The following is a 26,373-nucleotide window of genomic DNA, read 5'->3' on the forward strand; positions in this document are numbered from 1 at the left end:
TTGGAAAACGTTATCTTTAGAAAGATGCATAGCTCTTGCTAATCAGAATCTATAGTTTAATCATAATAACTCCATTTTAAAATCTCTAAAATAGTAAAAAGAGGGACAAAGTTTATATTTATAAATTTTTTATAAAATTTTTGTTTCAAAATAAGGTTGATTTAATTTTTAAATTAACCAAAGATATATACTTTTAGAACCTCATTGAATGTTTTGACAGAACAGCCTTGCCAGAGAAAACGCTGTATCTTTATTTTGTATAATCCTCCTCTTTCAAGTGTCAAGGTAAGATTATAAACATTTTCACTCTTCCTCTAAAGTTATTTAGTTATATAAATGATTATGAATTGCATTGTAAAACAATTTCTTAAGCTAGTATGCTAAAACAAGCCTTACTAAGTTAGCGCAAGTTCGTCTGTTAGCTTTCCATAGGCCTAACGTTATGGAAATAATCCCATGATTGTTAGTATTGTAGTCTTTCGACCTTTAGATAAGTCGTCTTTAAGATAGTAAGTCGATTGTTAAATTTACGATCTATATTTCATCCTAAAACAAATCTTATCTGGCCCTCGTTGTTTGACTAGTTAAACTAGGCGAATCAAACTTACGTTAGGGTACGGTAGTTCCCGTTGAAGGTTACCACAGTCTGAGCTTAAAACTCTCCAAGTAGACCCTACTTCCTTGATATGTGTTAGGTATAAGTATTTTCTTACCTCTGAGATACGTTTGACAACGTATGAAGCCCATCTTAGGTCGAAGAAAATGTAGACTAGTACATACTGTCTTAGCCAGGAAACCGAGACCTTGAATTAGCAATTCCCAACTGTTATCTAATGGTCAGCAATGAAAGTCGAAACTTATATTGTTGGGGGTGTATGTATGTTGACGACCACTGCCCCATAACTCTCCTATTTTCAACCCTATTGCTAAGAATATGGCAGTCTAAGGGGGTTCGCATAGGGGCATTAGCCCCCCTCCCTGTTAGGTAAGCAGTTAAGGATGCGCCTTGTAGTTTCGGCTATGTAGGAAAGTTTTGTTTAAATGATATTCTATGCACGTGTTCCCATCTGTTGATATACAAAGGTTCCCATTTTTGTAAATGTTAAGTCAATGTTAGTCTTGGCGGCAAGTCTACTTATCTGGGAGCCTTTGTATATCAGCGGCCAGTTCCTCGCGCATTGATTAAAAGTTGACATTAACTAACCTAAATTTTCCCCCCTAACCTAACCTACAAGCCGTGTTCTTACCTACTTACCTAATGGGGGGCTAACGCCCTCCTGCGACCTCCCTTACACTGCCGTATACCATTTTAGCCGTAATCATACATGCAGGTGGCCGCTATCATACATGCAGGTGGCCGCTATCATACATACACCCCTTTATCTGCTTGTACTTGTAAACATTAAAACCTCAAGTCCAAACCTCATCAAACTTACTGCAGGATACTGTGTCCCTACTCTTCCGAAATGTTTCGTCCACGTGCGAACCCAACCAACAATTCCACGGCATCATGGACTTGCTTGCTCTTCCTCCTCTATCTTGATAAACGTAGGATGCTCTGTATACTTATTTCATCGAAATATCTCTAGATAGAGTGCAGTTTCATATGCACTGTCCGTGCAAAGTTTGTGCGCTCAATGCATAATAGTTAGCCACTTTGGTTACACCATATGGTAGGCTAGCACACTTGTATTATCATTATTACTAATTATTACTAGGCAAGCTACAACCTTTGGTTGGAAAAGCAGAATGATACAAGGCCAAGGACTCCAATAGGGAAAGTATCCCAGTGAGGAAAGGCATTAAGGAAATAAAATAACAAATTAATTATAATAAAAGTGAATAAAGATATAAGAAATTTATTTTAAGATCAGCTCTATAACTTTATAAAAAGATCTGTCATTTATAAAGTATAAAACAAGACATATGTCAACTTGTTCAACTGAAAAGCATTTACAAAAGTTTGAACTTCTCAATTTCTACCTATGCAATTGCCTGATTAGGAAATTCATTCCACAATCTGGTCTCAGATGGAATAAAACTTCTGGAATACTGTTTGGTATTGAGCCTTATGATGAAGAAGGTATATCTGTTAGAATTAACTATATATCTAGTACAACATAAAGGGTGTTACATTCTGAAAATATGTGAATGCAATGGATGATCAGAGTTATGAAAAACTTCATGTAACATGTATAGTAGGTACAGTCCAAGTAAACAGTGCCCGGCTTGTACAGTGGTAACATGTTTGCCTAGTATTCGAATGGCGGCAGATCAATTCTTGCCAGGGACCGTGAGTTTAAGCTGTTTACTGGGGAGGACACTGCTGTGGGTGGGCACCACAATGGGGGGTTGAGCATATATTCCTATGAAACTTTAAATGAAATCATAACCTTTAACCTTTATAATTCAGTAGTTTAAACTGTGTACTGTGTAAGCAAATCTTTACATAGTTGGAAGTAAGAAAGAAGTAGTATACGTACTAATGTGAACCCAAAAACTTAAATTTGGAAAAATTTGGTAGTATTACATGAAATAAAAACTTTACATTAAATATATATTTTAATTTCTAGTGAAACAATGAATGAATGCAGGCTATTTTGGCATCTTTCTCTGACTGATGGAGACTGGGCCATAATAACTTGAGTATCAATTTGTAAAAATGGGTTCCCACTCGCTAGTGTGTATTTTATCTTTCTGATCATGAATATTATGAGTTTTCTTGTGCCACTATATAAGCATTATTATTGGAGAAACCAGGATTTTGGGTGGGAAAATACCAAAATTGTGTGACTTGCAGCAATGATAATGGTCAGAAATGCATAATAAACACGAGATAACCAGTTGGAAAAATGTCGTTCATATAAGTTGTGTGAAGTTACAGTATCATAATTACCTGATATTTATATAAAGTCCCTCAAATTAGCTTTGTTCCTTAGTGGCTTGTTCCACCGATGCTTGTTTCGCTCGCAATTAAACAATATCTCCTCGCTCCTCAATTTTGCCAAGCAGTACATGGATGTCTTTGCACTCCAATTGTGTGGGTGGTGGTATTTTTTACTTTTAGTTGAGCAATAGTAGCTATATAATGGATTGTGTGTGTTTTGAATATAATCAATTACCAAAATAGATGAAATTGCAGTATACTAGATTTCAAAATAGATCGCGATCCCCACCTGCAGATGTCTTTTTGTGAGGGTAGTCATGCTGGAACTGAAGCGGAGGGGTTTGGTAATAGGGCCGTTGTAAATCAACTTCCTGGAACTTATGGGTAAACGCCCTCAATGTGGTCACAAAGCTAAATAATGATTACGTCTTACTAAAAACAGAAAAGCTGCCGAAAATGAATGCAAACAATGCATGTGCAGTAACTTTAACCCCAACTCCCATTAGTCATACTGTACTGAGAAAAATGCCAAAGTAGCCATCACTTGTCCTTTTATTATAGTAAATTCCAACCTTGCTAGAAATTAAAGTATCATATCTTAGCCTTGGTCTTATTACTCTATAACTATAGTGGGCTGTGGCATAACAACTTGCATACGTATCGATGGACGGAAATGTGAACATCATTTCTTTGTATAAGTCTATTATTTATTTTCGGGAGACTGATAGTGGGTTACTGAGCATGCTTTGCTTCCAATCACTTAATATAGCTATTCTGCTTTTTTGTATGATGTAATTATTAGCTGGCTTTTTTTAACCATTTAAGAACTAACAAATATTTATGTGCAAGTTTCTGGATGCTGTTATACAACAGCCATTCCCCCTATGCTTATTTCAATTATGATTATCTTCACAAGAGAATGTCTTTAGAGGGGAGGTCAGTCTTTTTTCAAATTTAGTGCAATGGCATACATTTTAGTAATTGTATTTAAAACACTCTCCGTTCACTAGGTAGCCGTGGTTACTCATCGGAAAGTAGAAAAAAATATCACCCAAAATAATGATATAAGCCTACATGGTTTTTTTACTCGGCACATCCATGTACTTCTTGTGAGAACAGCAAGCAAGGAGATTTTGTTTATTTGCGAGTGAAGTGAGCCATGAGGGAGGCAAGACCATTCAAGGGACCTGATATAAATTACAAGTACTGTATAACACTTTAATTTCATGCTAATTACAAAAAGCTATATGTTTTTCCAATGGGTTATTTAAAGTTTTTTATTTATTTCTGACCATTACTATTATTGTAAATCACTTGCATTTGGTGGTTCCTAAGCCATAAACCCTAGTTTCCAACTAGAATCCTAGAATTTTTTTAAAAAAAATTCAGATATTGGGGATTTTACGTCCAACACAAGATATCTAAGAAGATACATGATTCATGTACTGCATTTGGCTAGAAATTAAAGTACAGTATATATTTACTTTTTATTTTTTTATTTTACTGTATATGGTTTTGTCACAAACGCCTAGTTGATGCACAATCTGATTTTGGCTACCTTACCTTGATATTGGTATGATGCAGGAATTATAATTTTTGTTTGTTTAAATATTGATATATTTTACAGAATAACTGGTGTGAAATAAAGGGAAATGCCTGTGAACTATACTCCAAAGTCAACAACGGTAATTACAAGGACAGCATATGTCCTAACTTAACTCTTTAGGATGCTGCATCCTACCCTGTTGTCTTCCCTTATCTTGTGATTGTTCTTTAACCCTGACTAAAATGTTTGGCAGTGGTTACACGGATACATCCTAACTTAACCTAATCTAGGGGTGGGTTGGCTAAAAGCCTTCACTTTGGCTAAAGCATGCTATTTTTGTGTTAGTAACACAACCTAGAAGACAATATTATAAAGGAGCATTTCATTGGTTAAGTAATGAAAACATTTGAAAAAGCATTAATCAGCGATTACTGTACTGTATTTGATAACGATTCATATATGTAGCAAATTTGATGGAAATGGTACACGTGGTGATACAAGGTAATGCAATTTAAAATGCTGTAATGAATACTATGCAGCAGTAGTTATGAACAAACAAAAATTCTTTCTCTGTAATACTAATATCATGGTAATTATACCTTTTCTGTGGTCATATTATAATGGGGTACGTATGATGTAAGTGATACACGATGCTAGGCAGCTATTATTGTCTAGTATGGTCATGTTGAAAAGGAACATAAGTTCAAATATACAGGCACTGTAATGGTAAAGAGTGTGGAGATAATTGCTAGTACTGTAACCATGTAATTAAGTAATGTATATATAAAAAGTAGATGCAAACACTGATAATTGATACGAATAATATTTTTTAAAATCTGTAATCTTAGTTAGGAATAGAATACACTGAGTTTTAGTTGTTAGTGAGGAGACGTCATATGCTGTACTTGTTGTTTATGATAATATATGGCAAGTTGCTGACTGCTAATTGTCTTGTAGTTACAAAGATTTCAAACTATGATTATTATGGCAATAATGTGGATTTTAAAATATTGATACCTAAGTGTGAAAATAGAGCATCTTACAGGATGTCTTATGCCAAGACAGAATCTGATAACGAATAAAAACACCTAAATAAATTTGTTTTCAAAGAACAAAATTTCACAAAATCACCCAAGACTCGTTTATCACAAATTGATTTTTTTAGTCACCAGAATGTACCTAGGGCTTTGAAAATTGTATACAGCTTGAAAATATAAAAACCCATTGATGTGTAGTTCTGCCATTTTAGGTACATTATCATAAATTATTGTACATTTCAAGTGATTCTGAGGATCATTTAAGTTGCTAATTTTGGTAGGGTATCGTTGGAAAGAGATTTATATTTAGGCTAGCCAGGCTTATTTTATTTTAATGTTAAGAAAACTAGTCTTACACTGGTGAAGCAGCATGTGATATCCTATGTTTTTTGTTTGACTATCCAAATGAATGACTTGACATATTTTCGTGTGTGTAGGGTGGCTTATCCTGCTGCATATCACTGGAACATTAAAAAAATTCATTCCTTCTATTTTGGGATTTATGGGGCATGAGGGACCAATTAACCTTTGGAGTAAAATTACAATACAGTACTGTTTTGTAACTTTTGGCCATATTTCATGTAAATAGGGAAGTATCATGGTAATTTTTAGCTCCGCCAACAAAGTGGGTAGGAGGTTATGTTTTCGCCCCTGTTTGTTTGTGGACAACTTCCTGGTCATATTTTACTCATAGAGTAGTGAAACTTTCAAGGATTACCAGAATTATGTTTAGATATAGAAGTGACTCGATTTTGAAAGTCCTTGTTCAAAGGTCAAGGTCAACCAAATTAACCTTAACCTCAAGTTTGCACATTGTTGTCACACAGACTTCAAATACGCCTATGGTGTAAATTGATTCCGGGAAAGCCAAGCTGGTTTCGAAAAATAAGCTGCCGTGGCAGAGGTCTGCACTCTTGGTGCTTTTCTAGTTTAAGTTAGTTTTTATCTTCCTTTAACATGTTACTGTTTTCACACTGCTTCCATGATCTCGTTTGTTACCTAGGGTACAGGAAACTAACTATAAACTGTTGTGCGGGGATTTTAACCTGGAGGGTACCCAGGCTACTTATCCTAATCTACAGTAATATTTGTAACTTGACTGAGGTCATAATATTTTACAATAGTATCAGGCATTGTGAAGCATATGGAAGGGTTAGCAATATTCAGAAAACATCATATGTTAGAAAGTAGAGAATTTTTGTCTAACCTAGGTCTGTCATTAAACTTACTACAGTAATAAAACCATTAAATCTCTAATGTAAGTGGTGGTTTTATAAAACGACAGTGTATGTTCGAATAGATTTACATTGTATCATTACAATTGTCATGCTTAATGGCTTGTTAACCAATTATTGTACTGAACTGTAATAATGAAGGGATTTCGATGTTTGTATTCTTTACAACAAACATAGGTGACACATGATAAAGGATGCCAAATTATTTTTAAGAGCATAAAAGGGTATTCAGAAATTTCTTACATCACCGCTGCGTGTGATGCGTGTTTTATTAAGAACTATTATGCGCCATGAGGTAATGCGGTGGGATTACAAAAATTGCGTGCGAATGACAATTAATATTGGATATGGGTAGTAGATTGAGAAAAAATACATATAGTTCTGTATTTGGAAAAATATAAGGACTCAATAGTGCAATACTGTACTTGTAAGAGATTTTAAAGAAATTTAGCAATCAAAGAGTTGTAGAAATAGAAGTCTTAACATAAAATCAGGGAACACTTGTTACTGTACTGGATTACCCAATAAATCTGCAAGTATGGTTAACTAGTTAATGTCAGTCAGCCATGTGTGACTACATAACTTTCACTTTGGACACAGCAGAGTAGACACACTCATCCCCCTCAGTCACTCACACTGATAATTGGTATCTAGTCATAGCTTTTGTCTATACCTGTATGCATAGCTATCTATTAAGTCTAGAGCAGGGAAGTTTTTTCAGCACACAGGTTGACTGGTTGCAAACATTTTTGTGTATCAACAAGAAATCAGTAATAGGTCCTGTTGTGTCCTGTTGTATAGTGGCCACTTTAGCTTTGTAAGTTATTGTGCGATGAAAGTTTTGTAATTATAATATGAAAGGATCTCCCAAGGAGTTCAATACAGTACTGAAAAATAAATGAATAAGTACATTTTACAATAGTAACCTTGACCATTGTAGCTATTTCAAATTTGAGAACCTTTTTCGTGAATTTGGGTTTGAATTTTTTATGTACGTTAATTCTCATGCATTTTTTTTGCTTCCAGTGATTGACATATTGCTAAGAAAAGTGTTCTAGTTTAAACAAATTTTGTATCCCACATTTTAATTTTATTTTAGCTATCAAATTTAATTCGGAGCTAAGTAACTTCAGTAAAATTTAAGATAGAAAAAAACTTTTTTCACTTTCATAGCATTCATAATTTACAGAGCTGTTAGAGGAAATTGGAGGAACCTACGAGATGGGTGACTGCAGTGACCTGGACCGACAGATTGAACAGTTGCGAAGGTGCGAAGTCATCAAGGAAGCAGAAGTCAAAGCTCTCTGTGCAAAAGCAAGAGAAATACTTGTTGAAGAAAGCAACGTTCAGAGAGTAGACTCTCCAGTTACAGTAAGTTACTGTGTTGTTTAATCATTGTGATTTCTCTATAAACTGTAGTTTGTTTACTAAATTGCTCCTTATAAATCTGCCTATGTGATGGACAGTACAATGCTGTTATGTAATTGTGAAATAATTTACTTAAATGGAGAATATTTGCTTAATGTGGATGAAATTTTACGGGAATTTTACTGGAGCACTAGAATTGAAGTGAGGGAATTTTTGTGTAGCTATAGTTTAATATGATATCAATGCTATTTTATTAATTTAACCTGTAGCACCTAACATATATAAGTTCTTTCATTATTTCTTGAATAAGTATAATATAGGTACTATTCTATTTTGTTACATTTCTATGAGAAATGGTCTTCTTGAATGGGAGATGAAATTCGATCAAAACAAAAAAGTCAAAGAAGAAGGATAGCTAGGTTGGTAGAAACTAGAGGAAGTGAATGAAAAGTAGAGAGAAGAAAGTAATAATCCAGTGTATTACCTTTTAATCACAATTATATCAAAGACATTTGTTTTCAGGTATGTGGGGATATCCACGGCCAGTTTTATGACCTAAAGGAACTTTTTAAAGTAGGAGGCGATGTTCCAGACACAAACTATCTCTTTATGGGAGACTTTGTCGATAGAGGATTTTATAGCGTTGAAACATTCCTGTTGCTTTTAGCATTAAAGGTAAGTCTGGGCTTGTGGCAAATGAAATGATTTTTGTATATACTATAGCATGGGGTACTAAATTTTATTAAAATCTCATTACTGTTGTGGTGTTTATAGGTTATATTTTAGGAAGTCTGATAGTATTTGCACATTTTCTTTTTTATTCTTTTTCAGCCTTAATTCATTAATTTATACCAAATTGTTTATTGATTTAAACTTTTATTGATTTTGTCTACTATTATTTTGATTTTGCTTTCATATTTCTTTATATGGCTATGCATGTATGTATACAGTACTCTATTAATTTCTAAATACAGTAGTTTTCAATATTAAACTTAGCCGGTGATCATATAAGCTGCAACTCTGTTGCTCGACAGAAAAACCTACGGTCAAAATACGCCAGCGATCGCTATGCAGGTGGGGGTGTACATCAACAGCGCCATCTGTCTAGCAGGTACTTAGTACTCCAAGTAAACAAAGAACCAATTTTCTCTCTGTCGGGCTACCGGCAAGACCTACTAATACGCTGTTACTAACTGGATTTGTTTTCACAACTATTTGGTGAAGTACACTATTCTAGTTTTGAGCTTTCGCTATGCAGGGGTTTTATCTTCATCTCAAAACTTGAACTCGTTTTGGATAGATTTAATTATGGTGACAAAGAGAGTATGGACTCTTTCACTTTTAAATGGCCGATCCTTCCCTTAGACGGAAGTGTGTTTAGGTTTTTAGTAATTTTGCTTAACACGTTATAGATCTATATATTTTATATCTCTCCGCCTTTATTAGGCCTCTTCGATTAACTTTCCATTTATTATAAACATATAAAAATAAATTTTTGTTTTGTTTATATGCGACCTTTCCTGATAGTAGGCGGTCCTAACTTGGAACCGAAGTTAATCAACGTTGAGCCCGTTATATCGTATTTAGCCTTTTAAGAATTTAAAACTTTTTAAATTTAATGTTTTATGAAAGAATTTCTTTGATAGTCTTCGTACTGTTTTCAAAGATGAACTAACGTTTAGTTTTTTAGACTACGCAGTTGTTGACGTTCAGGACGTTCAACATGCGCTCTATCGTTACGATAGAGAGAGAGTGTATCACGGTTTCACTTTGCAGTAAGAGTAAATCGATTCTGACGTTTCGTTCATTCTTTCTTAGCTTAAATGTTTTAAATTCTAAAATTAAAGGAACTTTTTATTTGGAAAACCTTTCAGTTTTTTCCTTTAGTCAAATAACATGTTTTTTTGACGATATATAATTGGGCTCTTCTCTTAGGTGCGAAATCAAGAGAGAAAGAGAGAGAGAGATAGAGACGGAGGGAGAGAGAGGAGAAAAAACGTTCCGTTCAAGCGGGTAACGTTGTTCTCGTGTTAGGCCTACTCTCCTCCCTAGTCGCTGTACGGGGAAGAAGGTAAATCGTTTCTAGGGTTTTATTCTTGTCCCCAGGCTATGTGCGGTGAGAGATTGTAAACGTAGTTTATTTGAACTAGTGTTTAGTCTCTTTCCCAGCCACTGAATTCTTTATCTTTATATATGTTTTCTGTTTTTTGCTAGTATTAATGAGCTGCATTATACGACTGTTTTCGCAATTACTACCTTTTAATGAAGGGTAGAATTGCGTGTTTCAGGTAGAAATCAGTAAAAGTTTCGATTTCAGTGAAATAAGTGCAAAACAGAAAATCGAAGTGATAAAGTGATATGCGCAAAGTGTTACAGTGTTGCGTCCGAGGGTTCGTCTGTTCGTGCCTGTCGTTCACCTAGTCCGGGACCTCTTGCAAGCTCCCAAGCCCAGGGGAGAAGTAATGTCGAACGACTTATGGGTTCGTCAGGCCTTGATCAACGAACAGACGTTTCCCTCCGTGGTTTCGGGCGTATCTAACCAAGATCGCCCCACCCACACAAAGACGAGAGAGCCCTTTTATTTCTCGTCTGCGGAAGAGGTTTCTCGTAAGAAACCATGGACCAAGGTCTCGCAGCTTATTAAGCGCAAGTCGGTCCCTTCCGCGCAAGTCCAACGGCCCAGTTGTAGCCACTGGGTCAGTTCGGACTCGCTGCAGTCTTCCGACGACTGCTCACCTCCTAAGAGAGACAAAGCGGTACCGCATCAGGCAGTCACACCGTCTGTTGCCGCACCTGCTCCTGTAGACCCTAAGTGGTCTTTGCTGCAGACCATGCAGTCTCAGTTAACGTCATTGATGCGGGACTTTCGTGCGGAGAAGGTTGACACTGCACCAACCTCTAGCCTACAACCAACACGGTTGTGCGTCCTGTGGACGCTGAGGCAACCTTCTGCCGCACTCCAGCTGAAAGAGTCCCGCCACCCATGCGTTCCAGTGTACCCTGCCAGCCGCATGTTGACGTTCAGTAACGCACGGAACCTTCCGTTGACGTTCGCGAGGTACAACAACAGTTTAAGTTGTTTTGTTTTGACGCGGTGCGTCAACCTCCGCATTCTAGAGTTGTTTTGACTGCTCAGTATAGACAGTCAAAGCAGTCTCGAGTGAACACTGTATGTCCTCACGCACCTGTTGTGGTTGACAGTTTAGTTGTTGACAGTTCACAGACTGTCAAGCAGTTACATGACGTTGCCTTCTGGTCTGCTACTAATGCACCAGTGCTGTATGTCCTCACACACCTGTTGTGGTTGACAGTTCAGTTGTTGACAGTTCACAGACTGTCAAGCAGTTACATGACGTTGCCTTCTGGTCTGCTACTAATGCACCAGTGAGAGACTCACTGAAATAACCTAGCTTTTATCGGACAAGGTTCCTGTAGATGAGAAAGTGCTGTTCTCCCTCCTACTGATATTCCCTTGAGGACTCTGTCATTTGGAGAGGAGCCTTAAGCTGCTTAGCCTCCTATGGACTTTAATTAAATCATGATGATTTTTTAAGGATCTTCGTCCGGATCTTGTAACTGCTGCTCCTCGTTCGCCTAAACGTCAGAACTTACACTAGGCCTAGCTACTTCGAAGCCGTTGTTTTTAAGCTAGTGCTCTCTCGCTCTCCTAGAGAGTGTTACGTTGGCTAGGCGACTGGTTTTTGCACTAGGAGGAGTTTTAGGGATACAGCCTTTGATTTCCCTTCTTTTAAACTGGCTTATAGAGCGAGAGTCTGATAGGACACGAGAGAAGTTCTCGGCTTGGGAGTTCATGCCTCTGCCCAGATAGACTTCTCAATTCTGGTAGACTCGCCCTGGCGCCTAGCCAGGAGACGCTCCAAGTTGTTTACGGGTCAACTTCTCAACTTTTGTCGAGCCTTTGAAGTTTTGCTGTACTATTATGTCACACATAACAAGGCTTTCAGGGATGGTAAATGGTTCCGCCTCAGTCGCTAACCCCGTCTGTTGCCACACCTGCTCCTGTAGACCCTAAATGGGCTTTGCTGCAAGAAATGCAGTCCAAGCTTGCGTCCTTGATAGAGGACTTAAATGCGGAGAAGAACCTTCTGGCCAACAACCTTCCAACCGGTTGGTTGTGCGCCCTGTTGACGCTGAGGTAACCTACTCGCGTCTGCCAGTTGAGGTGGTTCCTCCTTCTGGCCCACAACCTTCCAACCGGTCGGTTGTGCGCCTTGTTGACGCTGAGGTAACCTACTCGCGTCTGCCAGTTGAGGTGGTTCCTCCACCGATGCGACCCAGTGTGGGTTGCCAGTCGCACGTTGACGTTAAGCGACGCTCGGAGGTGGTTGTTGACGTTCAGGACGTTCAACAACCAGAAGAGGTGACTTGTTGTGACGCAGTGCGTCAACCTCAGCAACCTGGTAGGGTGTTGACTGCACAACCCAGACAGTCTAGACAGTTTCGGGTTGACGCTGTACTTCCTCGCGCACCCATGGTTGTTGACAGTTCACAGACTGTGCAGCAGTGCCAGGATATTGCGTCCGGCTCCGTCACGCATCCACCAGTGCGACCGGATTCAGCGAGTCAGACGTTGCCCACTCCGTTGCCGTTTCCCCATCAGTTTCGGATGAGGAACCCTCTGATGAGGACGTTGCTGAACAAGACGATCAGCCCCCAGCCCTGCCATCCATCCAGAAGATGCTGAAGAAGGAACGCTGCCCAGTCAGGCTGTGGATGAGTCTGGTAGGGACACTGTCATCCGTGGATCAATTTGTGTCTCTAGGAAGACTACTCCTCCGTCCTCTTCTATACCATTTAGCTTTTTACTGGAAAAAGGACAAGACGCTAGAAGCGGTCTCGATCCCGGTTTCCGGAAAGATAAAGTCTTGTCTGACTTGGTGAAAGGACTATATCAACCTTAGAGAGGGTCTTCCCCTGACTGTTCAGACTCCCAACCACGTTCTCTTCTCGGACGCATCGGACGTAGGCTGGGGTGCGACATTAGACGGTAGGGAATGCTCAGGATTATGGAACTCGAGTCAAAGGACAATGCATTTCAACTGCAAGGAGCTACTGGCAGTACGTCTGACCTGGAAAAGCTTCAGGTCTCTCCTTCAAGGCAAAGTGGTGGAGGTGAACTCGGACAACACCACGGCTTTGGCGTACATCTCCAAGCAAGGAGGGACCTACTCTCTGACATTGTATGAGATCGTAAGGGACCTCCTCACCTGGTCAAAAGGTCTAGACATATCACTAGTAACGAGGTTCATCCAAGGCAACTTGAATGTCATGGCAGATTGTCTCATTCGGAAGGGACAAATAATTCCAACAGAATGGACCCTCCACAAGGATGTATGCAAGAGACTTTGGGCCACCTGGGGCCAGCCAACCATAGATCTCTTCGCAACCTCGATGACCAAGAGGCTCCCAATATTTTGCTCACCAATCCCGGACCCAGCAGCAGTTCATATAGATGCCTTTCTACTAGATTGGTCACATCTAGATCTATATGCATTCCCTCCGTTCAAGATTGTCAACAAGGTACTGCAGAAGTTCGCCTCTCACGAAGGGACAAGGTTGACGCTAGTTGCTTCCCTCTGGCCCGCGAGAGAATGGCTCACCGAGGTACTTCGATGGCTAGTAGACGTTCCCAGAACACTTCCCCTAAGGGTGGACCTTCTACGTCAGCCACGCGTAAAGAAGGTACACCAAGGCCTCCACGCTCTTCGTCTGACTGCCTTCAGACTATCGTAAGACTCTCGAGAGCTAGAGGCTTTTCGAAGGAGGCAGCCAGAGCGATTGCTAGAGCAAGGAGAACATCCACCCTTAGAGTCTACCAATCGAAGTGGGAAATCTTCCGTAACTGGTGCAAGTCAGTATCCGTATCCTCGACCAGTACCTCTGTAACTCAAATAGCTGACTTTCTCTTATATCTGAGGAAAGAACGATCTCTTTCAGCTCCCACTATCAAGGGTTACAGAAGCATGTTGGCATCAGTCTTCCGTCACAGAGGCTTAGATCTTTCCAACAATAAAGATCTACAGGACCTCCTTAAGTCTTTTGAGACCACGAAGGAGCGTCGTTTGGTTACACCTGGTTGGAATTTAGACGTGGTACTAAGATTCCTTATGTCAGACAGGTTCGAACCGCTACAATCAGCCTCCCTGAAAGATCTCACCTTAAAGACTCTTTTCCTGATATGCTTAGCCACAGCTAAAAGAGTCAGTGAGATTCATGCCTTCAGCAAGAACATCGGATTCTCATCCGAAACGGCTACATGTTCTACAACTTGGTTTTCTAGCCAAACACGAGCTGCCTTCTCGGCCTTGACCAATATCGTTCGATATTCCAAACTTATCGTATGGTTGGAAATGAACTAGAAAGAGTCTTATGTCCTGTAAGAGCTCTTAAGTTCTATTTAAAAACCTTTACGAGGCCCGTCTGAAGCTTTATGGTGTTCAGTTAAGAATCCATCTTTGCCTATGTCAAAGAATGCTTTATCCTATTTTATCAGACTGTTAATACGAGAAGCTCATTCCCATCTGAATGAGGAAGACCAAGCTTTGCTGAAGGTAAGGACACACGAAGTTAGAGCTGTCGCAACTTCCGTGGCCTTTAAACTAAATAGATCTCTGCAAAGTATAATCGACGCAACCTATTGGAAAAGCAAATCAGTGTTCGCGTCTTTTTATCTTAAGAATGTCCAGTCACTTTACGAGAACTGCTACACTCTGGGACCATTCGTAGCAACGAGTGCAGTAGTGGGTGAGGGCTCAACCACTACAATTCCCTAATTCCATAACCTTTTTAATCTTTCTCTTGAAATGTTTTATTAATATTTTTGGGTTGTCCGGAAGGCTAAGAAGCCTTTCGCATCCTACTTGATTTGGCGGGTGGTCAAAGTCATTTCTTGAGAAGCGCCTAGATTAGAGGTTTTGATGAGGTCCTGTTGTATGGGTTGCAACCCTTGATACTTCAGATCCTAGGGGTCGCTCAGCATCCTAAGAGGATCGCGAGGCTCCGTAAGGAAGACGTACTTAAAAAGGCAGAGTAATTGTTCAAGTCGACTTCCTTACCAGGTACTTATTTATTTTATGTTTGTTATTTTGAATAACTGCTAAAATGAAATACAAAATACTTAGCTCATAATAATGTAAACATGTAATGCTGGTCTCTACCCACCCCCCTGGGTGTGAATCAGCTTATATGATCACCGGCTAAGTTTAATATTGAAAAATGTTATTTTTATTAATAAAATAAATTTTTGAATATACTTACCCGGTGATCATATATTAAAGGACCCTCCCTTCCTCCCCAATAGAGACCCAGTGGACCGAGGAGAAAATTGGTTCTTTGTTTACTTGGAGTACTAAGTACCTGCTAGACAGATGGCGCTGTTGATGTACACCCCCACCTGCATAGCGATCGCTGGCGTATTTTGACCGTAGGTTTTTCTGTCGAGCAACAGAGTTGCAGCTTATATGATCACCGGGTAAGTATATTCAAAAATTTATTTTATTAATAAATTTAACATTTTACCATACCACTTGGGTTAACATGAATATGCATAACATCTCCATACTATGTATATACTCTTGTATATTCTGATCTGCTACAGTGGAGTACCAAAACAGATGGTGGAATTGATGTGTTAATGCCTCAAAATATGTTTAAGAGATCTTTTAACAGTACTGTAATTGTTCGCACATATACAAACCCTTATTGTTTACATAGGAGAATGATAACAGCGAAGCTGGAATACGGCAATTAAAAATTTTAACAATGTGTCAACAACCTTTCTGAAAAAAACATTGATATAAGCTGACAGTGAGAAAATATGTTCCTGCTGGCTGTTGTTTTGGCAAATTTAATTTTGTTTTTCTTTCTAGTGTGTTTTGAAGGCAATTTGAGTGAGTGTCAATACCTTCTCCAGTGTAGAAATGATCCTTTCCTTTAGGCTTTCATGCAGAGGATTCGACTACAACCAAGGGCTTCTTGTGACAAGTACTGTATGTACATTGGTAGCCTTTTGGATATGTCTCTGCCTGCTGGTCGAAGGGATTGGACTTCAAGACCCTTCTCAAGTTTGTTGGTTATCCTTGGGGAAGGAAGCTTCAGTGGCATACAGAATTGGTTTGCCCTTGGGGTCATCCTTGTGGTTGCTTAAGCCTTGACCTCTAACTCTAACACTGATAATCTCCTTCTCTTCTCTCCTCTCCTGTCGGCCGAGAGGAGGGCCCTTAACCTCAACATTCCTCGAGGTAAGGAGTCCTTCCCGTTTCCATTGAGAAGTGAGAGAATCATCATTTTAGACTGATTTACAATGGAGTCCTTAGGACTTTGAGGCAGGTGTCCTTGTCGAGAGGTCCCCCCCCCACCTTGCAGGACCAGCCCCTTTCAGTAAAGTCCTTGATTCTTCGAGGATATCCGCTTTGTCCCTCAACTTGTTCAGGTACTTTAAGGAGAGAGTTGTCTCCCAGGCGCCTTTCTTTTGGGAAGCACCAATTCTGGCCCTTCAGGGATCTCACCCTTGTAAGGATCAGCTTATGACTGCGGGTGCCTTCTTCAGTTTTGAGCTTAGGGCCTAGCCCCTTCAGGAGGTCTCCTCCCCATGGGCAACCTCCCTCATTTCAGAGTTCCCTTACAGAGGAGAAGTTGTAGCAGGCTCTGTCGTCTAGACAGTAGCAGGAGGCACTTGCTTCAGTGTCTCGAGAAGTCTCCAGTTGTCCCCCAGCCCCTTACTGAGGCTTCTGAGGTAGACTTGTCACTCAGGCATCTTTTAGGAAATGCCCTTCACCCGCTCAGGTGACTTCTGAGTGCCTGACCTTCGCTTTTATAGGAGATCTCTTTGTGAGCACTCAGTCACTTCAGAGCATGCTTGCATGGTTGTTGCAAAACCTCTGCTAGATACCTCCTCTTTGGAAGAGGATTGTAGGCAGGCCTACTCTACTCCATCTTTGGCTGGATCCTCCAAGGATGACTCTCCCTCTACCAGACAAGCTACCTTCAGTTGAGCATCGCCATCACGTGCCACAACTACTAGCGCCTCACCACAACGCGCCTTACACTTGTCGTGTTTTTTCCAGATCTACTTCACCTTCCAATTCCTCACCTAGATGCTCCTCACTGGGCCTCAGTATCTGTACATGCTTCTTCTGTGAGCTCTACTCCTATATGTACCTCACCCAAAGGCACTTCGTTAGACTTTTTACTTTACCTCCACAAGGAGAGAAACTGCTCTATTTCGGCAGTAAAAGGTAATTGCTGTCTTAAGTCAAGTCTTTAAACTAAATGTAGTAGATATTTCTTCTGAGGAGGAAATCTCTTTGATATGAAACATTGAGCAGACCTGCCCTCCATTTAAAGTGAGACCACCATCATGGAACATCATCATGGTTTCACGTTCCTTGAAGGGGGCACCCTGCGAAGTGTTCTATTCGCTTTAGCTTTAGCTAAACATCTGGGTGAACTTCATGGTCTCTCTTTTGATATAAACCATTCAAGTGTTTGGAGGCAGGTCTCTCTTCCCTTCATCCCTGAGTTATAGCAAAGACTCAGAATCCTTTGATACCTGATTCTAGGTTTTTATATTTTCAGATCATGGGTCTTAGGCATGTAACCGATGATCCTGATCTGTTGTAATTGTATCCTGTGAGGATACTGAGGCACTGTCTCTAACATGCAAGTGCTATTAGACCCCAACTGCAATATCTTTTCGTCAGCATGAGGACAAAAAAGAAGATAACCAAAAACACGATTTTATTCTGGCTGAAAGAGGTCATTTCATGAACACACTCACCATCATTCCCTTCTTCCTTAGAAAGAACACAGGTTAGAGCACATGTCAGAGGTGTGAGTGCTTTTTAGTATTCAAGAAGAATCTCTGTGACGCAGGTACTCCAAGGAGGCTTATAGAAACGTCAGACAATATTCACTGCTCATTTTCTGGGGGATGTGACCCACATGTCCATCGATACTTTCCCTTTGGGCCATGTTGTAGGTGCACAGCAGTTGATATAGCTACCTTGCCTCCTCTCGCAGAACCATTAACTTTGGATCGAGGGCAAAGGTTATGTGTATATCTGGTATTAAAGTAAAGAATACTGGCTTTTTCTTTTCCTTTCAGTCTTTCCTTCTCTTGGAGCACAGCGTTAAAGAACCTCGCCAACTGGACTCAATTTAAATAACGAGTCAACCCCTCTCGCCATGCGGCTATTCTGCACTCGGGTACAGAAGAGTTTTCATACACTCCTTGAAAGGGGGAGTGCGACGTAACCAGGCAAACCCATAATCATATGTTCCATGCAACATGATTAATGCAAACCTATCACATGTCTTTGGCAGGTTTACAACACATTTTCGGCTTGGAACAATACTTGAAGCCAAGGCTTTAAACCAGGTGGTATTACTAAACCACTGGTAGATGTAATGAAAAGGAACCTTAACTCTTTAGCATCACAGATGTATGAGTTTAAGAGTTCCTGGCCTAAGTTTACCTGTCAGTTGGAACGTGTTCCTTCTGCCTATGGATAAGTATCCTCTGTAGAGGAGACAAATGACAAATTTTAAAGTAACTCGTATTATTTCTAACCATACAAACCAAGTCCTTTACTCATGCTTTACCGCCAGCACCAATCCCTTCGAAAGTCCCAGCTGCTATCTCTGTGGTTTGTCAATGAGCCAAAGGGGGTGCTGTTGCCTTCCCGCTATAGGCAGATAACTACCATCTGCTTGTTAATACCTCTTTATAATTGTTAACTGCTGTATTCCCAGCTTTGTTCTTGTCGCTCAACTATGTAAAGGAGTCGTGTTTGTGTAGTTAGGAAAGTTACAAATTACTGTAAAATTTATCAAATTGAAATATTTAGAAAATGTCTCATTATTACAAAAATATTGAAGCAAGCCACGGTCACATTTATAGACTCGCATGCTGTGTTGAGAATTGTTTTTAGAATTTGGGGGTGGAAATTAGACAAAGTACAGTATAAGGTGTGTGTGTGTCTGAAGGTGTACCTATATTCCTTTGTCTTTTAATATTTTTTTGTGGAATTTGCAGGTAAGATATCCAGATAGAATAACATTAATTCGGGGAAACCACGAATCACGACAAATTACACAAGTGTACGGATTTTACGATGAGTGCTTAAGAAAGTATGGCTCCATAACTGTATGGAGATATTGTACCGAAATATTCGACTACCTTTCACTATCTGCGATAATTGATGGAAAAGTAAGTGCTTCTGTTCATGTTCATGAATTATATTTTTGCATTCAATCATATCAAACTTGGTGTCATCCTAACTTTTCTTTTAACCGTTTTGCCATACAACTGTATGTTTATTATTGCTACACATACTGTGGAAATGGAGTAAAATTTAAAGTAATTGGCTAACACTATTTCTCTCTTATCTTAAGCAATCTTTAGAATTTTCTAATCTCATGATGTACAAGTGTTGAAGAGATGGATCTGTAACATTCTTTGGGTTTAGACTACAATTTTTCTTCTTCAGCTCCTTCCTCAGCTTTGGGCTAGAGGAAAGCATAAGGTTGCCTGTTTCTTCTACCTTTGAGTAATTGCAAAATAAAGCTATTTCAAATTTGTTGGAGCAATTAGATTTTCTTACTTTATACCATACAGTATCTTTTGATATTCAATGGAGGTTCATTTTATTTTCTAGTACTTCTATTGTTTTATGTATGTCTTTATGAGTAACAATATTTTTTACTTGAGTATAAGAACATTTAATATATCACAAAGTACTAATCACTGCCACGTCAGGAAAAGTTATAATTTGCTATTCTAATAATTTTTAGTTGCTTGTAGGCTATTTCTGTTACAATGCAGTAATATTTTTATTATAATTCTCCAAAACTTTCCAGATATTTTGTGTCCATGGTGGTTTATCTCCAAGCATTCAAACATTGGATCAAATACGTACTATCGATCGTAAACAGGAGGTTCCGCATGATGGTCCTATGTGTGATCTTCTATGGTCAGATCCTGAAGGTACAGTACTTGATATACAAGAGTTGATATTCTTTTGGTATATTCTCATTTTAGTCCCTTTTTTTCCCTTTCACAGTAACCTTTATGATGTATGCAAAATTTGAGAATCTTGGAGAGTTCTCTCCTTATTTCAAGGAATCTTAGCATACATTTCACTCTTTACTTTCATCCCAGATTTGCACATAACCTTTGCCCTCGATCCAAAGCAAACGATTCTACAGCCTAATATGGCTGTTACAGCTTACTTCTTTCATACTGGGTCATCTTTAATTTCAATGTTTGGTAGACATGATTGTACAAAGTGTGACGAGCAACTGGTATAATCACAAAATAAGTAATCATAATGGTATTAACCTTGCTGACTGCTAGCAGTATTGAGGCATTTCCTCTCAGGGATAGATACCTGGTCATTTTTCCAACATATTTAACAGTATTATAGCCTTAGGCATCTTTTGCTTTGTGCAAAAAAATTCAAAATGAATTTATTTATATATTATGGTGAAAGCTCGCACTTGAAATGTGAGCTATTATATAAATATTTATGTATTAAAATTATAAGTCTTATGATAAATTGCTCAGTCTGTTACCCTTTTATGTGAAGGATTTTCTTAGTAAGCTTTATTATATGTGCTTTGTTAGTTTGTCTTATATTTTTTAGACTCCCTTTCCTGTGTTAGTATGGTCTTTATAGTTTTGGATTAGCTTGAACAGGCCAGTAAATGAAATTTTTCTACACTTCTGGGGCTGGCTTTAATAAAATACTTTTAAAAGGTGATGTGTATATGTATATGTGTGTATATTAAGCCACGAAAGGAAAAGGATAAATGTACAATAATATTGTATTTATATAGAAAAATTTGATTCCTAAGTTGTCAGTTTCTTGATGATTCCAAATAAGTCGGATTTTAGGAAAGAGGATATGTGATTAACAGAAAGGCACTTGACAGTCAACAATATTTCTTTGGGTGTGGTTATTAACATGGACTATTTTTGTGGTCAATCATGGCCATCTTAGGTCATTTTGTTCTATTGTGTTCTAAAGTTGGAATGCAATAAAGAAATGACCATAATGCGACTGACCAGTGATCCGTATATAGGTCAAAGAGAGATAGAGATTGATTGATCGATTGATTCCTACCCTTGGAGGAAAAGTATTACTCTTTCTAGTTTCTGGCCCACCCAAGTACTTTATCCGAGTTTCAATTCAAACCGCTAATCCTCCTCTGACATCAGAAGCCATCCCGCCTACCCTTCTCATGAAGCATGTCCCAAAGGTCAAAAAGACTAATCATACTCATGTGTAAATCGTCCAAAAGATTTCGAATCACATGCTGCATTAGGAAAGAGATCGCTCTTCAACTGCCACTCAATATTGGTTTTACGCTAATGCCTCTGCAACAGTCATAAAAGAACTTTTCGGCTGTCCAGCTACTATGGCTATGCGCCTTGCTTTGCCAGATTGCCTTAGACTCTTTCTGTCTCGAGATATTACCATCAAATCCTGAATATCATTCATCTTTTGATGTATGGCAGCTGCTGATACGTGTTAGAACTTTGAGCTGCTGGACGAACAGTATCGCACGTAGATATTACTACTGTATAATGAAAGGTAGGATGATCGTTGATGACTGGTCTTACCCTTTTTACGGCCATTAGGTGTTTTCTGGCTGGTAATAGGTTGGCCTGCCACCCGTTGAAATACTACCGTTAGAGTTATTGGGTCCTTTGACAGGCCAGACAGTACTACATTGGAACCCTCTCTCTGGTTACGGCTCCTTTTGTCACATTCTCCTCTGCCCTTCATGCACCGACAATACTGGGATTACCTAACAATTATTTTTCGCTTAGGGGGTTAATTTTTGCAATATAATTGTACAGTGGCTACTTTCTTCTTTGTAAGGGTAGAAGAGACACTTTAGCTATGGTAAGCAGCTCTCGTAGGAGGACACTCCAGAATCAAACCATTGTTTTTTAGTCTTGGGAAGTGCCATAGCCTCTGTACCATGTCCTTCCACTGTCTTGGATTAGAGTTCTCTTGCTTGAGGGTATGCTGTTTTATCTTATTTCTCTTCCTCTTTTTTTTTTTTTTTTTTTTTTTTTATATATTTTATATATGAAAAATCTAATACAATGTTACTGTTCTTAAAATATTTTATTTTGATTGTTTATTACTTCTCTTGTGGTTTGTTTATTTCCTTGTTTCCTTTTCCTCGTTGGTGTCCTAAGGCTTATAGCATGTTGCTTTTCCAACTAGGGTTATAGCTTAGCTTGTAATAACAATAATAATAATCAGACTAGATGTATGTGTGACACCCTACAACACAACCTGTTCTTAACCACATGTTAAAGAAACACAGGCTGTTTCCCCCTCTTTCTTCTGTAACAGTGTGGTAAAAGAGGGCAGTAAAATATGCCTTGGAGCCTCTTGATGTCATGTTTCTTGTAAAGCTATGATTGTTTCATGACTCCTGAAGATACCAGGTTTCCTTGTAGCATAGCCTCTTACACAACTATAATTAGGCAGAGGGCCTTTATGGATTTGTATCCCATATATCAAGCTGTATAAGTGGTTACAAGAGATGTTTTTCCTACTCATGTACAGTATTACATTACCCTACTTAGTTAATTTGTTCCAAGAGACCTGACATAAGCCGAGTTTTTGATATAGGTTGGATATTTGTCTCATAAGTTGTATGTTCCCTATACACATACTGAACACTAAAATGCCTTAGAAACTAACATAAGATTGGGAAAAACAATATAACATTGATTTTATTTTTGTGTTTAATATTTGAGGATAAGCAACAAGTAAATACTTACATACTGTATGTTGAACTGACTTAAAGAGGTATTACAGTACTTAAAAGGGGCCCTGAATATTCTTGGTCGGGATAAACATACCAGCTTGTTCATGAACCATGCCTACCATATAGGTAACAAGGGCTTTTATCCTTTTAGGACCAAATAGCATTCTTGAAGTGATATCTATTATTTGTAGAAACGATCAAAAGTCATACTAAATCCTTCTGCAAACCAGCCCCACTTTCCTTAATCAATAGTGTAAGAACTGACTGGCAAGCACTCAGGTTTGGTGGGTGTTACTTGCCCCTTGTAAATTTCCACTGGTTGAACTGCTATTATCAAATTTCTATGGCTGTTTCAACATTTTCCATGAGTATCCATATATATGACAGAAGTTTGCATTCTAGGAAAAATGAAAGTTACCTTTCAGATATGCAATTTAAGAAGTATAGTAAATACCATTAACAAGGTTTCGTTATTTTGTTACAGATACGCAGGGTTGGGGTGTTAGTCCGCGCGGTGCAGGATACCTGTTTGGCTCCGATGTTGTAGCACAATTCAATGATACAAATGGTATTGACATGATCTGTCGGGCGCATCAGTTGGTTATGGAAGGCTATAAATGGCACTTTAATAATACTGTCCTTACTGTTTGGTCAGCTCCAAATTACTGTTATCGGTAAGTTGTCAAAGTTAATCTATGTTCATTTGTGGCGAACTTGTCTGCAAAATATCTTTGGTCAGCTTTTATATTGCAATTTGAGTGTTAAATTCAAAAGTTTCATAGTTAAAGTTAAAAGCATTATATTTTTGTTTCTATTGGCTAGATTCTAGTGTTCCTTGTCTTGTTTAAATAAATCTTCTAGCAGTAAGTTGGTAATTTAATTTATGTGCACATTACTGCTGTATAATACTGAATTACATCTATTTAAAACAGGTGTGGTAATGTTGCAGCCATTTTAGAGCTGGATGAGAATCTAAAGCGAGATTTCACTATTTTTGAAGCAGCACCACAAGAAAGTCGGGGAATTCCAGCCAAGAAGCCACAAGCCGATTATTTCCTTTAAATATATCTGTATGAAAGATAGAACAAGTATACTGGACCATTGTCTGTGCAACCACAGAGTTTGGTGTATCTCGATACAATGGAGTACATTTTCAAGTGGTGCCACAATAGACCTCGTTCTTACACCAAGACTAGGTGCTAGAGACCAAAAGAAAAGCAAGCAATTCCATTTGGAGGTTTATAACATTTGTGTTTATTAAACAGACTTCATTTCATAGTTTTGGCAAGGTTTAACATCATGTATCTTTTGTGTAATGGACATTAATCTCTTATGATTAGCAAATATTAAAATGGGCAGTATGATTTCTCATATTTTCATCTTAAATTTTTGTCATGAGTTCAAGGCTATTAGCAGAAGGGAGTTAAAGAATATGGAAATAATTATTTTCTCCTAAGTATTGTACCTTATCAGATGTTCCCTTAAATGTTGCCGAATATCGTTATGTACAGTATTCAGTGGTTTGCGTAAAATATTGTAACAGGCTATTTCACAGTACAACTTGCTTCAAATATGTGGTGCAGCATTATTTTGCTTAACCTCTCCACATTTTTTTTCCTAGTCATTTCCAATGAAGTTTTGGTTCTTTTCTGTTGGAAGTATATTTGAGTCCCACAGTAAATATTTAATCTCCAGCTAAATTAATTAAAATGTCTTGGTGTCATTCGTTTTTTAAATATTGATACTCCATATTTTGAAGCAATATTTGATTTCTTCTGATTTGCCTAGGTAACTTAATTTTTAAACTTTAAAAAGTTCAGATCGGGCTTTCAAGGGGTGCAGTTGTTTGAAGACAACAATGTAGTATATAAAAGTAAGATTGCTAATTTTCATTTGATACTTTATTAGTTACCTGTGTATACTTTTGCAGTGAATGAGCCTGATATTACTTTTATCTGACATCAAGGTAACGACTCGTAAATCGTGGTTACTTGTCAGATTTGCTCAGTAGTCTGTCTATTATATGACAGCGTTGTTTTGGAGTATTTCAAGGGCAATGTTTTTGTGAAAATTTGTGGACATATTAAGCTCTCCTTTGGTGTTGTGAATAGGTACGATTGTCAAGTTTTCTTCGCGGTGTTTCATCTGTAAATGTTTCATCGTTCATTGAGATTCATATTCACTTGATAAGGTAGCGATAAGGCTTGATGAAGTAGTAGATTTTGGATACGTGAAATGTTGTCTTGGACTATACATAAGTGATTTTTGTATGCCTCATGTTGAGCTTGTATTGAAGGACATTTTTGCTTGAATTGTTTTAATCGATACATGGAAAGTAGATCCCACGTTAACATTACTTCAGACATCTTCACAATCTTAAGGCTTTGTGGCTTGGATATGTGGGTACCTTGTACAAGCTTTCCCATGTATTTGATGCTTTTATATCTTTAGCCAGTATATACTGTCCATATAATAAGTATAGTTGATGGAATGTGTTATGTATTTTCTAATTTGATTTTCGTGAAATTTTTGAAGCATTTAAGTCGGTGATTCATAACAATCAGTCTCCAGTCAGGATTACTGTCGTTTGTCAATTTAGAAAATGACGTTTTGACCCTTTGGCAAATTTGTTAGAATGTAGTGGATCTGATGAAAATGTGAAGGTAATCTTTGATAGGCCAAAGCCACTCCTCATTTTACATACTTTTTACAAGTAATAAAAGAGGCTTTGGGAAAAGATGAACTTTATACTAAAGTCTAGGCATTGAACAGGTGGGTCACTGTAGAGTTATTCTGACCAGGAGCATCATTGTAGTCAGTGTTATCTGTCATCTTATTTAGAAAGGAGGGAGGGCTAATTTTGTGAGCATCGTACGTTGTAAATTAAGATTCTCACCAGGTCTTGTACAAATGATTCTTTTAAGGGTTACCATCCTTTTAACAAATTACTGTAATCTGAAATTACAGAAATAAAACTGGTGTACCTTTAAATGTGGCAGGAATAAGATTATCTCTTGTGCATAGTTGACTGTAGAGTTAATTTGATATCATCCAAGTCTAAGCAGTTCAAAAATTATCCTCCGTTTTGAATTTTAATTGGGGATTTTGTGTCCTTGAGTGATTGCAATAAATGTCCTTGGAATGTAGTTAATAAATCTTTAACTTAGAATTACTTGATTATATTCTTTTATGGCCATGTGTAAGGTATTCAGTTTTCAATATATTACAGTATATAAAGTAAAACTTGAAAAATTACATTGTGTAGAGAATAAATTTTTTATTTTCTCTATGTCTTTTAATTCAACCTAGAGGTCAATAGAACTTTTGTTTGGTTAGTGCCATGATGTACTGTATTACTTTAAAAAAAGGTCTGTGCAAGAATCTCTGGCCCTTAGCTGCTCAACAATTTATGCAATATTAGTCTTGTTACATTGCTTCAATGAGGAGGAGGCCCAGTACTGTTCATTTATCCTTCCAGCATACTGA

General features: G+C 38.3%; 1 protein-coding gene across 2 annotated transcripts; it reads left to right on the forward strand.

Moving 5' to 3' along the window:
* Window positions 1-171: 171 nt before the first annotated feature.
* On the forward strand, window positions 172-26,172 carry Pp4-19C (protein phosphatase 19C). 2 transcript variants are annotated; one of them, XM_068370917.1, is made up of 7 exons: window positions 172-285; window positions 7,895-8,076; window positions 8,596-8,748; window positions 19,130-19,303; window positions 19,954-20,080; window positions 23,372-23,561; window positions 23,820-26,172. In XM_068370917.1, the coding sequence occupies exons 2-7, from the start codon at window positions 7,927-7,929 to the stop codon at window positions 23,947-23,949; spliced, it is 924 nt and encodes a 307-aa protein (XP_068227018.1). In that variant the 5' UTR covers window positions 172-285; window positions 7,895-7,926; the 3' UTR covers window positions 23,950-26,172. The 2 variants fall into 2 exon arrangements, with proteins under 2 accessions (XP_068227018.1, XP_068227019.1); XM_068370918.1 differs by lacking the exon at window positions 172-285 and adding an exon at window positions 4,528-4,572.
* Window positions 26,173-26,373: the final 201 nt, after the last annotated feature.

This window comes from Palaemon carinicauda, chromosome 3 (genome assembly GCF_036898095.1).
Source record: "Palaemon carinicauda isolate YSFRI2023 chromosome 3, ASM3689809v2, whole genome shotgun sequence".
In the NCBI taxonomy this organism is placed as follows: Eukaryota; Metazoa; Arthropoda; class Malacostraca; order Decapoda; family Palaemonidae; genus Palaemon; species Palaemon carinicauda.